The sequence below is a fragment of the Pholcus phalangioides genome, unplaced genomic scaffold (genome assembly GCF_987345545.1).
Source record: "Pholcus phalangioides strain wild (caught in Gottingen) unplaced genomic scaffold, Ppha-v1.0 ptg000011l_1, whole genome shotgun sequence".
NCBI lineage: Eukaryota > Metazoa > Arthropoda > Arachnida > Araneae > Pholcidae > Pholcus > Pholcus phalangioides.
Window position 1 is genome coordinate 35370069 of NW_028301604.1, and position 12840 is coordinate 35382908.

General features: G+C 36.9%; 1 protein-coding gene across 12 annotated transcripts in view; it reads left to right on the plus strand.

Annotated features, from left to right (window-relative positions):
* Positions 1-12840, plus strand: part of LOC149080384 (protein FAM91A1) — a 609292-nt gene that overhangs the window by 181989 nt on the left and 414463 nt on the right. For all 12 annotated transcript variants that reach the window (XR_016193568.1, XM_089239515.1, XM_089239507.1 and 9 more), the window contains one exon: positions 8977-9067. Coding sequence is in view for 11 of the 12 variants with exons in the window: in XM_089239515.1 (XP_089095641.1) it covers positions 8977-9067 (91 nt within the window). In the remaining variant the exon portion in view is untranslated. The remainder of the gene's footprint in view (positions 1-8976; positions 9068-12840) is intronic.

Genomic DNA, 12840 nt, shown 5'->3' on the forward strand with positions numbered 1-12840 from the left:
TGTACACCACAGTCTGGTTCCGTTGGTCCGCCTAGGTGATAGTCCAGAAGACACACATTCCAGCGTCTCCACTGGACTGGCAGTATAGTTACCATCTGGTCGTTCTATAACATTAATTTTATCATAGGAATTGTTTTTGATCAATTTGATAACCTTGGCAGTTTCTGACAGTGAATTCATCTCTGTGCAAAACTTTTTTCAAGAACTGTTTTTCACTTTTCTGATTTCTTTCTTGAACTTTCTTTGAAATTCCTTATGGTAAGTCCAATTCGATTCAAGTTTGGTCCTAATAGCCTTCCTGTGTGCCTTCCTTGTTTCTTTACGCGGAGGAGTTCAGGATCTTTAGTTTACCCATTTTTTGAGTAAACTTTAGATTTGTCAGGCTTGAGTGATTTGCAGAGTTCCTGATCACCTCTGTCAGAATGACAGCATGGTGGTCCAAGTCATCTACTGTTAAGATCTCGTCACCAGGGTAGGCGAGAGTGTTGAGATGGCTTTCCAGGTTTCTTTTAAAAAGATCCCAGTTTATGTTCCTAAAATTCCGAAAAAAAGTGGGAATAAATGTTGCTTCATAGTAGAACTTTATGAACCTGTGATCAGATAAGGAGGGTTCATCGCTGACCCTCCATCTTTTGATTGTGTTTGCAATATCTATTGAGACCAGGGTCAGATCAATAACTTCTTCCCGATTACGTGTACGGAAAGTTTGTGTGCCCTTGGTTAGCCCAAACCAGATTTGTTTTCATGAGGAGCTCTAGTAATGTTTCTCCTCTCTGATTTATGTCTGAGCTGCCCCACTCTGTGTGGTGAGTATTGGCATCACATCCAAATATCATGCTTATATTGTGATGTTCGCAGTATTCCACCAGTTCACAGAACATTTGCGGGATTTTGAGATCGTAGGCCATATAGACTGAGAAGATCATAATAGCGCAATTCTTGTTTAGTCCCTTACCCTTTATCAGAACTGCAACAACATCTTCTGATATTAATTGTGGCAGTGCCCAGGTATGGATACTTTTGGCAAGGTACACACATGCTCTTGGATGAAACCCTGTTCGTTTCTTAACGAAGAGGTGGGAGTTGGGTAGAGCCCATAATCATCCCGTTTCTGACCCATGGTTCTTGAATCAGAGCTACAAAATGATTATGGTTGCGAAAGGAAGCTGCAAGGTTGTAGGATGCAGCCTTGCTATGTTGTAAATTTATCTGCCTAAATAACATTGGCAAGGTATGTTACAAAATTTACTTACCAGTAGGTAAAAGAATACCACTCAGTGTATAGGTTTAACCAAGGAGGTAGCAAAGATGTCCCAAAATAGATCAGAGTCGGACCCGGTGTTATACTCCAGGTCCAACACCACTTCCATTTCTGGGTCGTTGTCCTTATTTACATCTAAGGGTCTGGAGGTAGACACTGCTTCATCAGCGGGTGCTGACCGTTCTTCTGCCTGTGGAGTTGTTGGCTTCTCAAGCTGTTGAGTAGAGATTGTTGGCCTGTGCTGTCGAGATAGCTCCCTGAATGTGACAGCACTCAGGCCACAATGCACGGTAAAAGATCTGGTGGCAAGCCACTCCATCATCGCTTGCTCCACCCCGATCACCAGGGTATTATCCCCATTTCCCAGGATGACAGATCGCAGGTGAAGTTGGCCAGGTGTAACGTTATACGTTATATGTATAATCGTTACTTCCGGGTTCTTTAATATTTTTCCCCCAGTAACCATTGAGTGGATGACAACAATGAAATAGACAAGGTTTTGATTGAACTATAAACATTTATTCAATTATATGTTAAACTATTAATGTGACGTTTTATCAACAATTATCACAGTTAGGCTTTTCTCTCAATGTTACAACGAAACAATAAAAGGGATTTATCTCACCGCCATGTCCAGGTTTTCACGTGTTAGTTCACATCGTCCGATAGACACTCTTGGGTGTCTACCTCACAGCCAAAGACTCCCCGGCACCATCTTCAGACGGGTTTGGTGTCTTCAAACACACGTTGAGACCAGAGCTCAGTTTGACTATCATGTAAAAAATCTTCACAAAAATGGATTTCGGTATAACAGGAGAAAATCTATAAAATATGTATTATTCTAACCTTTTAAATACAGTGGAACTTCGGTTAACGAGCAAAAATTTTGGACAAATTTCGACTCGGTTAACGAGTGATTGTTTGCGTTACGAGCAAAAATTTTGTGCTTTTTTATTTATTTTTACGGTATCACAACAGAGCTGATGGTTTTTGCTTTCGCCCGCACACATGTTATAAAATTTAGGGTAATATTCTCCCCTATGGTTTCCGATAAGTGTATCACAGTCAGAAAATTAACGTGCGACTGTGAATATTTACAATACGAAAGTAGATGTAATATAGCAGCGATGCGTATGTGCACCTGGACTTTTTTTTTTAAATTCTGCTTGGAAAAAAATTTGTGCGTTGATTGTATTATTCAACGTGATTTTAAGGGGGTTAGCTCATGAACAAGAGCCACTACTTGTGGAAGACATTTCATGATTGGGGAAGATAATGGACTGGAGGTGCATGAAGATGGCATTCAAGAAGTATTAATGAAAAATGTTAGAAGTTGATGGTTAATGAAGTTATGGATCTCTTTTTCACACACCAGCAGGAGTTCATTGACGGTGTCTCGTCCGAGTAAGAGAGAAGTAAGGAGGAGTCCCTCACATAAAATGAGATTGAAGAGATGTGTAGAATGTGGGAATCTGTGCAAAACTCTGTAGAAAAGAACCACCCAAATAAAGCTGTAGCAATGTGCAATCTCTCCAATGAACACTGCAATTCACCATTTTCAAGAAATCCTAAAAAGAGGCAAAAGCAAGAGTGATTGGATAAGGTTCTTTTTGAAAGTCACTCAAAAAGAATAAGTTTGCAAACAACAGTGAGTCCGTAAATCGTCCTAACCGATAGTTCTCCTCCCTCTCTCATCGTTTAGAGGAAGTTAATTTGTAAACATTATCATATTTTGTACGTTTATTCATGGTGTTGTTTGTATTACGAGAATTTTATTGCATTATGTATACTTATTAATGTGTTTAATTATTGATAGAATGCAGTTTTTGTTAGTCATTTTTATGTGAATGTCTAATTTGACTAATTGTGGAACAAATTATCAGAGTTTCCATTATTTCCTATGGGGAAGTTTGGTTTGCATAACGAGCTATTCGGATAACAAGCACATTAGTGGAACAAATTAAGCTCGTTAACCGAAGTTCCACTGTACTAAATTAACTTTTCAAAGAATATTTTACATAATCTTTGTATGTATTATTATATTTTTTTATTATGTAGCTTTCAATATAAAAGTAGCATAGGGAAAAGAACAGAAATGAAAGAAATAAAAGCAGTTTAATTAATAAGAATTTCCTTGTTTCTAAGTATTTACTGAGATATATGTATTTTTGAATTCGAAAACAGGAGGAAAGTTGGAAAAAAAACCAGCAAAAACTAACGAACGTTTTTTCCCCAAATTTTTGCCAATTTTTGAATTCAGATATCTCTGCGAATATTGCACTTAGAAACGTGGATATTTCTCCACTTCTCTTGGGATCAGAAGAGGCACGACAACAATTTTTTAATTCGGTTTTTGGGCACAGGTTGTCCATATAAAAAGTTAATTTTTTTTATTTTATTTTAATAACTATACAATCCCTTGAAACATTAATGAAATTCCTGACTTCGCACATTTACATTCCGTAAGAATGACTTTAATATCTGTCACCGTTTTCTTTCTATTCCCATTTTGAAAACCATCCGGTGATTGTGAGACCCTTTGTATATTCAAGTAATGCAAGCATTTAAATCACACCTGTCCACGAAACAATTTTGAAAAAGTATTTCATTATTTCAAGATACACTTTAGGACGTACAGTTAAAGATAATATGTATAGATATTATATGTATTGAATTATTGATTTTGTTGCAAGACTATAATAATATAATATAAAACCAAGTACGCAAAAAATATCTCTGCACCATTGATTGGTGATGAGATACTTTCGTATTTAAATGTATGCACCATACATTCCAATTAAATTTATCAGTGTTTTTCATTGATGATGTAGACGCCTGCGGGCCAGAGGTTGAACACCCCCCATTATATGTCAATCATTATGGATCGGAATAGGATACGAATACAGGACAGAAAAGTAAAATTTAGACGCAACTATATGCAGTACCACTTTTTTTGGCTTTTCTTTGTTTATGATTAGTAATGGCATGGGGGGGGGGGTAAAAAGCTAGACTGAAATGGTAGAGGGTGGCAAAATTTGTATAGCCCACAGGGGGCAAGAACATAAATACAGCTCTACTCACCCGGGCATGGGCCTGGGTACTCAAGCAAAGAGGAGCCTCACAAAAATTAGATCTGGTTGAAATTTTCGAGAATTTGTTTGGTAGGACCTCAGAAAAATCAATTGGCCTGGGGGCCCATGACACTCTTAAGACTGCCCTGAGAAAATACTTTCAATTTTTAAGAAGACACAACAAAACTTGATGTAATCATCTTCATAATCAAGTTGAAACAGGAACCATCAACTGAGATTTATTCCATGGGTCATGTAACAGCAGCATTGATTTGCTCACAAGGTTATATTGCTCTAGTCATTTGAGAATTCAATGATTTTCTATAGGATTTTTGATAAGCACATCCAACTTAAAGTTCTGAGTCACAAGCAGGCACAGAAATTCCCAGTTTCTTGAAAAAATTATGTAGTCACCAACCACCGATCCCTTAACTGGAGAGTTCGAATCAAAATTGAAACTGAGAAATTGAATTTTCTGAATGTTATGCTGAAACTGATATTTGGAAAGAAAAGTGATTTTGCCTCCTCCGGGAATCCAACCCGGGTCCCCTTGCAGAAAATTCAATTTCTCAGTATATTTCAGGCCGAAAAAATACCATCTCTTCATACAAAATGCCAAGTGGGGTGAAAATTGCTGTAGTTAATGGAGGCTGCTATGGCTTCACTCAGCTCTTCATGCTACTAATGCGTGTTATGAGAAATTGAAAAGTGTGTCTCTAATGTATTGCATACCGCACTTGCCCGTGCGGTATCGCAAGGGGTCGGGTTCGATTCCCGGACGAGGCAAAATCACTTTTCTTTCCAAATATCAGTTTTGGCATAACATCCAGAAAATTCAATTTATTCAATTTCTCAGTATATTTCAGGCTGAAAAAATACCATCTCTTCAAACTGTTAAAGTCAATGTAAATGATGTTAAATAATTTAAGTTCCCCTCAGATGGCACCAAATTGTTCTCTTACATTTTCATTATATTTTCAGTTTGCATGTGTGCATTTTCCAGTATGGTTCATTAAAAGTATTTAGCTCCAATTTTTTCTTTTATTCATATTAGAAATGAGTACATGCACAGGCACTTTTGATTTGTCGATAACAGTGTTCATGACAAACAGTTCACCATCTGACTTTTCTCCAATTGCAATATTGCTTCTTTTTATGTAATAAAAAAATTGTGAAAATAACACAATTTTTTCTCTAGAGCATTCATTACAGAAAAGAGCTGATATTTAAAATCAGGCACATACCATCATACATTGGTAAGATAATATAATATGGAGCATCTTAGCGTTGATTTGCTTTATCCCATTGATCTGCCCACAGACCTATGCAAAATCTTTTTTTACCAGCTTTAGGAATGTAAACTTCTTGTAACTAACAAACATAATTGTCATTTGGTGTTATACAATATTGCGCTCATGAATCAGCTATCCATAAAGTTGCAATGACATCGCTATGACATCGCAAATCTGAATTGAGCAACAACGATACAATTTCTTGTTTGTGTTGAGTATAGTTTATTTTCTTGTGGCAGATTTTTCCTTACTGGAAACATTTTTTTTGCTGTAGATCCAGTTTTTCCCAAAAAAATTTTCCCCCTTGTTTTCATCTCTTTTTTTTGGTTTTGATCCCAGTCTATTTTCCCCCATATTTAATGCTGAGCCATCTGACCTTGTCACTTTGATTGACTGTTCATCCAGAAGTAAACCATTCCATACTATTTTGAAGACCAAGTAATTTTTTGTAGAGCTGAAACAAATCAGGAATAGCAACATCACTCCCAGGAACTTCACACATCAGGATATAATGAAGGTTATCATTCACTTTGACAAAAATGTTCTGAAAGTGGCTAATAAATATGAAGCAACAGTTTTTCTTTCATTACACTCAAGAGGAAAATATCCAATCCACAGTCTGTCGAGTCAATGACATAAGCACTTGCCATAAATTGAAAATCAGACATGGTAAACACCTTAAGTACCAAAATAAATTATATTTTTGCATCAAATCATAGTAAATACCAAAGTTGTCCACCTGAAAAATGATGTGTTTGTCCAACTCACTCTAAGCAGTTGAAAAAAACACATTAACAGATGTCACTTAACATGTTGGTCTATGGTGCCTGAAACTTGTTTTTCACTCTCCTGTAGAATTTGCTATTTGGCACTTGTTACGTTTACCATTTCTAGTCTTCAATTGTGAGCAGCTTTTCCTATGCTTCTTTAGCAGTTGTGTATGTCTTAGGCCAGGATTATATACTATAAAAGTTTGATAGAAATTATTTTATGAAACTTGGAAAATGCAACCAATAATTATACCGGTTATATTCGTGCAAATGCAACCAATTTTTGGCTGCATTTTTAAAGTTTTATAAAAGAACTTTTATAAAACTTTTATAGTATATTATAGTAATTTTGATTCCTTAGTGCAATCAAAATTAATCTCATCCAAGGCTTCAGTTAAAAGTAACAGCACTTTTTAAATTTCTAATTTTGAATTCTTTTTTCACCACACAAGATTCTGCAGCCTCTGTGTTTTTTTCTCTCCCCCATTTTTATAACAGGCATTTTCTCATCTGTCATGTACTCTGAGTTTGTGAATCTTCAGCAGCAATGTTATGGAAATCTATCTTGCCTAATCTCTCAGATATTGCAATTTGTAATTTATCAATGAGAAACTTGAGATCCATCAGTGCCACACCTTGTGGTTTCACTTTCATTGCCCTAAACTAATCACTCTTGTGATTTAGAGCAAGGTATAGCAGAATATGGAAAATGCCACAACATTAAACATGACAAAATTTTAATAATAGAACATAGAGTGAAATGGAAAATCTTAAATTTACAAACTGAAGCACTTACACATCTTACCAGTAGCGAGTTTACAGATTAAGTGGCGATGATATACATGACTGGTAGTAAAACATTGGTAGATAAACATCAGTTGGCAAGATATCAGAACTCAAAATTTTGTGACCAAAATGGAATAAGTAATTAAAGTTGGTGGTTTTTCTTTTCATTTTTTGCTGAACAATTGGATCCTACACAAAATTATTTCAGAGGCAAATTTGATTTTTTCAGGAACACTTTTAAACAGCCATCTGCGTATGATAGAATAGCACATCATGCCGATTTTTGGCATTATTCTGAAAACAAATTATTGTTCACTTCTCAATTATTAAATTTGTTTTTGTGGATGATTTAAAAAACAGAACATGGATGAACTCTGTTTCAATGTATTCATGAAAAGAATTGTAATCAAAAAATATATTTCATTAGGTTCAAACTTCCACTAAAAGGAGGGAAGATTAATTAACCAGGTGACAGGTTAACTCCTTATGTAACCCCTGCCATTGAATAAATTCAATAATTAATTTAATTTATGTTAAATTTGACTTCAACGATTATTTTTTACTGTGAAACTACCTAAAATTTATTTCTGATGAGAGTGATGATTCTGACAGATGAGTATAAAATAAGTTACTACCAAATATTTACAGCATCTAGAATTCATTTCGAGGTTTTTATGAGCATTTTGTTTTGCTGAGTAGACTTCTTTTAAAGTGCTGTTTAGTGTCTCCCACAGGCGACACAGGGACTGAGCTGAGGAGGTTAAAGTTTGGCTGGAATGATGTGGTTTCTGATAAGGAGTTTTCCTGCAATTGTAAAATTTAACGTTTCATAATTTATGAGAATGAATGTTTTTTGTTTTATTTTCTTGTTTGTGTCTCAAGATTTGGGATTTTTCCTTGTTATTAACCTTTATATTCTTCTCTATTGTGCCAAAGATCAGGCAAAGGATTAGTAATTCTCCACAAAACACACTTTCTCACAAATTTTTACATTAAAGTAAAACTAAATAGTTTGAAAGAGAAGTTGATTGATTCAAGCAGAATAATGATTCAAAAAGAAAACTAATTAATAAAACAAGGCTTTCATGGCCATTATTTAATGAAAATTTCATAGATCAGGTTGTTAGGCCAACATGATGGAAAGGTTTTATCTTGCAACATTTCATTAACACAGGTGGTGAACATTTTCAAGAAAGTCTTAAGTGGGGAGGGAGAAGCTTGTATTTATACCTCTTCTTCCTGCTTGCGTTGCATCATTTCGTATGGGTTGGTCAGCTGAGCAATATTTTTCTATTGGCTGATGTTGTTTCCAAGGGCTCTGACTAAAATGGAGAAAAGGAAGAAGCATAAAAGCTGCTTCAATAGGAAAGAAGAAAGAATGTGAAAATATATCAACCGTGTTTAGTCATAATGATGATGAAAGAAACACCTCTATTTTATTCAGAGCCCTTGGTAACAACATCAACCAATAGTAAAACTCTTGCTCAGCTGACCAATCCTGACAAAATGGTGCAACGCAAGCAGGGAAAGGAAGTAAATACAAGCTTCTTTCCAACCACGTAAGATTTTCTTTATTACCCGTTGTGAACAAAATATCACAAGATAAATACTAGTTATCACATCTGCCTGACAACCTAAAAAGTATGAATTTTTTAGGAAAGTGATTTTTTGAAAATTATCATTTTGATGTTTATGTCCTAATGGTGTCATTTATGGGGGTAGAGTTTTTTAAAAATATTATTTATTTTCCAGCACTTGATTTTACCTTATTCTAAATCGCATGGCAAATTTTGCAGGTTGTCTCCCAAGGTGAGAAGTTGATCATTGATAAAATTATTGATAATGGTGCACAAAGAGCAGGAAATCTTAATGTTGATGATGTCAAAGGTTTGTTGATTTTAAAATATCTGCTATTTAGTTTTCTAAGCATGTGCAAGTTCATGTGCCGCATCTGTAGGATCGATATAAAGGGTTTCTATTATTTAAATGCCTATCTGGGTGTGGTAGCTCAGGTTGTAAGATACTCTCCTAAAGTACCAAAAGATGTTTAAAGGTATTTAGAATTCGATACCCAGTTCGTCCTTGTCAGAAAACTTTCCTGACACGGGAAAAACAAAAATGGTGACATGGGCGTAGAAAAATTCCTACCGCAGGCAGTCCCCACCGAGGGGTTAGCGCACCAACCTCTCGATGAGTATAAAAAACAAGCCTGCTGTTTGGAATCTGCAATAAATTGTAGGTCCAGGAGTCTAATTAGCCCTCGTGTGCAGAAAATGAACATGGTGCAACAAAAATGATGAGATGATCAAATGCCTATCATAAGCGGCTTATATCTGATAACATTCATCAGAAAGCAATGAAACTCTGGAATGATCAATAGTGGGTGCACAGTCAACAGGGTGTCTACCAACACAGAAAAGTCACAAAATGAGAAAGAAGTCACGGAATTAGTGAAAAAGTCACAAAATTTGAGTGAAGGTCACAGATTTTTTTGATTCCCCAGAAATATTTTTTTTAGATTTTTCCCTAAATTCTAGGCTTTGGAGAAGCTGTGGCATTCAATATTTCTTTCTTCTCTCTCAGGATTTATTTATTCTTTTATTTGCCGTGGACGGATGGATGGGTGAGTAGCAACAGAAAAGAACAATGCCAATATGTAGCCACCCTACATTGGGGCAGACATTATATGGGTGGGGCAAAAAAGCTATTTAGACTGGATGAACAAAAAAGAACTTTTCTTTCTTTGCTTGTCTGGACCTTCCAATATCTGTAATATTCCCCCTAAAGCAGTATTCTCAGGATCATGTGATAATTCCTAGAGGAGGAGGGGGGGGGGACTGTAATATACAGCGGCAGTAGGGAGTTCTCTTGGGAACAATATTGGATTTCCGTAGAAAGTACATGATCTTCCCCGCACATCATGGAACAGGGCTGTTGGATCTTTGGTGGGTCTGCAAGCCAGAGTTTTCACTGAGGGGGTGGGCCTCTGTAGTAAATTTATAGCATGAAAAACAATGATGGTGATTGTCCCAGGCCTTAGGGCTGCAGCCCTGTCAGCCTCATCCTTGTGGAGGACAGGTGAAGGGGCACAAATTTTTTCCCCCGCGAAAGAATTTTTTTTAAATTATCATCCATTTTATTTATTTATTTATTTTGATCACTGCAATCTTTACCGACTAGCTCTAGCGAATGGCAAAATCGTACAGTATATGTAAGCAACAGAACGAGAGAGTTCAAGAGAAGACCGACATCAGACTCGTTCTCCATTAATTGTGTCGCGACATAATTTTTAAGCTAAATTTAAAGGAGTACCACAGTGCTTCCAAAAGTGTGCACGTGTTAGGGCTCTTAGGAGCGTCGTGGTGAGCCCAAAATTGGGATTTGTGCACAAATAACCTATGCTTTAAAGTGGTTCTTTTTTATGGTGAAAAAAACTGCATAACTTCTTCGCAAGCCACCTATGAACCATAAATAATGTGAGGGAGGCAGTTGACAAAAGAAGACCATTGGAATATGGTAATAAGCTTGCAATCTATACCAGAGGTCTTTAAATTTTTTCCAATTGCGAGCACTGCCTGTACCCATCATGAAAAGAAGAACACTCTTACGTCATGGTTGACATACAAATGCATGAAATCCGGATGATTTTAATTATTGAATGTAATTTGCACAAGTTGTTTAAATGAAACATTGATCAAGTGCTCGCGAGCACCAAATCGGACATGAGCATCAAGCTCTCTGTGTGCTTGCGAACAACTGGTTGAAGATGTCTGATCTAGACGGACACCTAAGCATGACAATAGAGCAAATAACAAGCTTCTAATGTTAGACTTCGAAAAATGTGAATAGGAAAAGGAATATGTGAAATCCGTCCTCCGAAAAGAGCCCTCGGTTGGACTAGTGCAGTGTTCTTCAACCGCCGGGCTCTGGCATTTGCCAAACTGGGCCTTGAGTGGTTTATTGCTTTATTTTTACCCATTTATTTCCCATTAATCTTGTGTATGCCTAGGCCTTCCAATCAAGAAAAAGAAATCAACCGTGCCGTGGAATTCCAAAGGTTGAGAAACACTGGTCTAGTGGCCTCACATCTTGCAGTAAATCCCCTAAACTGAAATCTTTGGCGTGCTCAGGCCAAATTTTTCACGTGCCCTGTTTAGTGAATTTATAGTGTGGAAGAACAAAAATGATAATTATCTCATTTAGAGTCCCCGGGCTGGGGATCAGCCCTCTACTTTGCTTCCCCCTAATTTTGAAAATCGGCTGGACTATGTACCCTTAAACGATGGTTTCAGCCATCCTATATAAGAAATGTTTCTTCTAATTTTTTTTATTTTACCTGCGTCAATACATTTTGCCTGCGTGCGTTAATGCAATCAATAAAGAAATGGGCTCATTCTTGCACATTATATTAAGACAGCATTTTCTTGTGATCCACATCCCTGTCTGGCGATGCTCGTGGATTCCAACGGCAAACTGCCGATTTTGACAGTCTGCGCCGATCATTGAACTGACTAACTGATAGATCTATCACATCTTGCTCCATTCAACATCATTCGGGGCTTTTTCTCTGTTTTGAGCCCACCATTGCTATGCGTGACAGCGCAACGCTTCTGTTGTGCATACAGCTTAATTAAATCTATCAATAGTGTGTCAGTAGTTTTGCATTCACAGGATGCGTTTTCAACAAGCTCAGGTGCGTCCACAGAGCTTGCTTTGGCAAGTTATGTCGTAGGTGGCGAAGAAACTCTGATATGACAAAAACATTGATGATGAGGGGTGGGGGTCTAGGGTTGCCAAATTTCTGTACATACAACTCGCAATGGCGTATGCAGGAATGGATTGCATTGAATATTCATGATAACCTGAGGGCTTAGGTGATTTCTGAAAGTTGATTGAAGGCCTGGGTGGGGATACGGGGGTGGCAATCATGACAATCGCCCCGCCCCCCTGATTAAAAAAAAATTATTGGTGTAAGCAGAAGAGCAAAAGGTGGACATTAGCCCTCAACTTGTTAGGGAAACAACCGGGGGGGGGGGAGACTTATGGGGATTGAGCCCTTAGGGTCCAGTTTCTGTGGGGTGTTGTATTTAAATCAACTTTAAATTTAAAAGTTTTTAAAAATTTCAAACAAAATTCAGGTCTTTTCTGTTAATTTACTTGCGTTCCCCCTAGGTGCTCACTACTCACAGTTTGGGAACAACTGGGGTAAGACAACAGTCCAGCATGGCCCATTTTGTCGAATGCAGCACTCCCACTCATCTTACTTTTCCTACTTCTTGGTAAAATGTCTTAATTTTCCTACTTTTTTAACAAAATCCTATCAACAAAATTTATATAATTGATTTTAATTGGGAAGGAAATCATGGACATAATGCCAAATAATACAAATGTAGTAGATTGCAATTAATGATTCTGCCAAAGCAGAAATTATATTGTTTTTAAGGTTATTTGGAGAGGGGGTGTATGTGGACCATTTGGTGGTTTAGTAATTTTTCATTTGTTTAGTTTGAGGGTCCTACAAGTAGAGTAGACATTAAAAATTTCTGTCTGGTTGAAAAAAAAAAATTTTGTATTCACTACTTCACACAAGGGGTCTTGGACAGTAACATTCATCGTTCAAAATTATTGTGCACATTTTGTGTATAGGTGAAACAACAGTT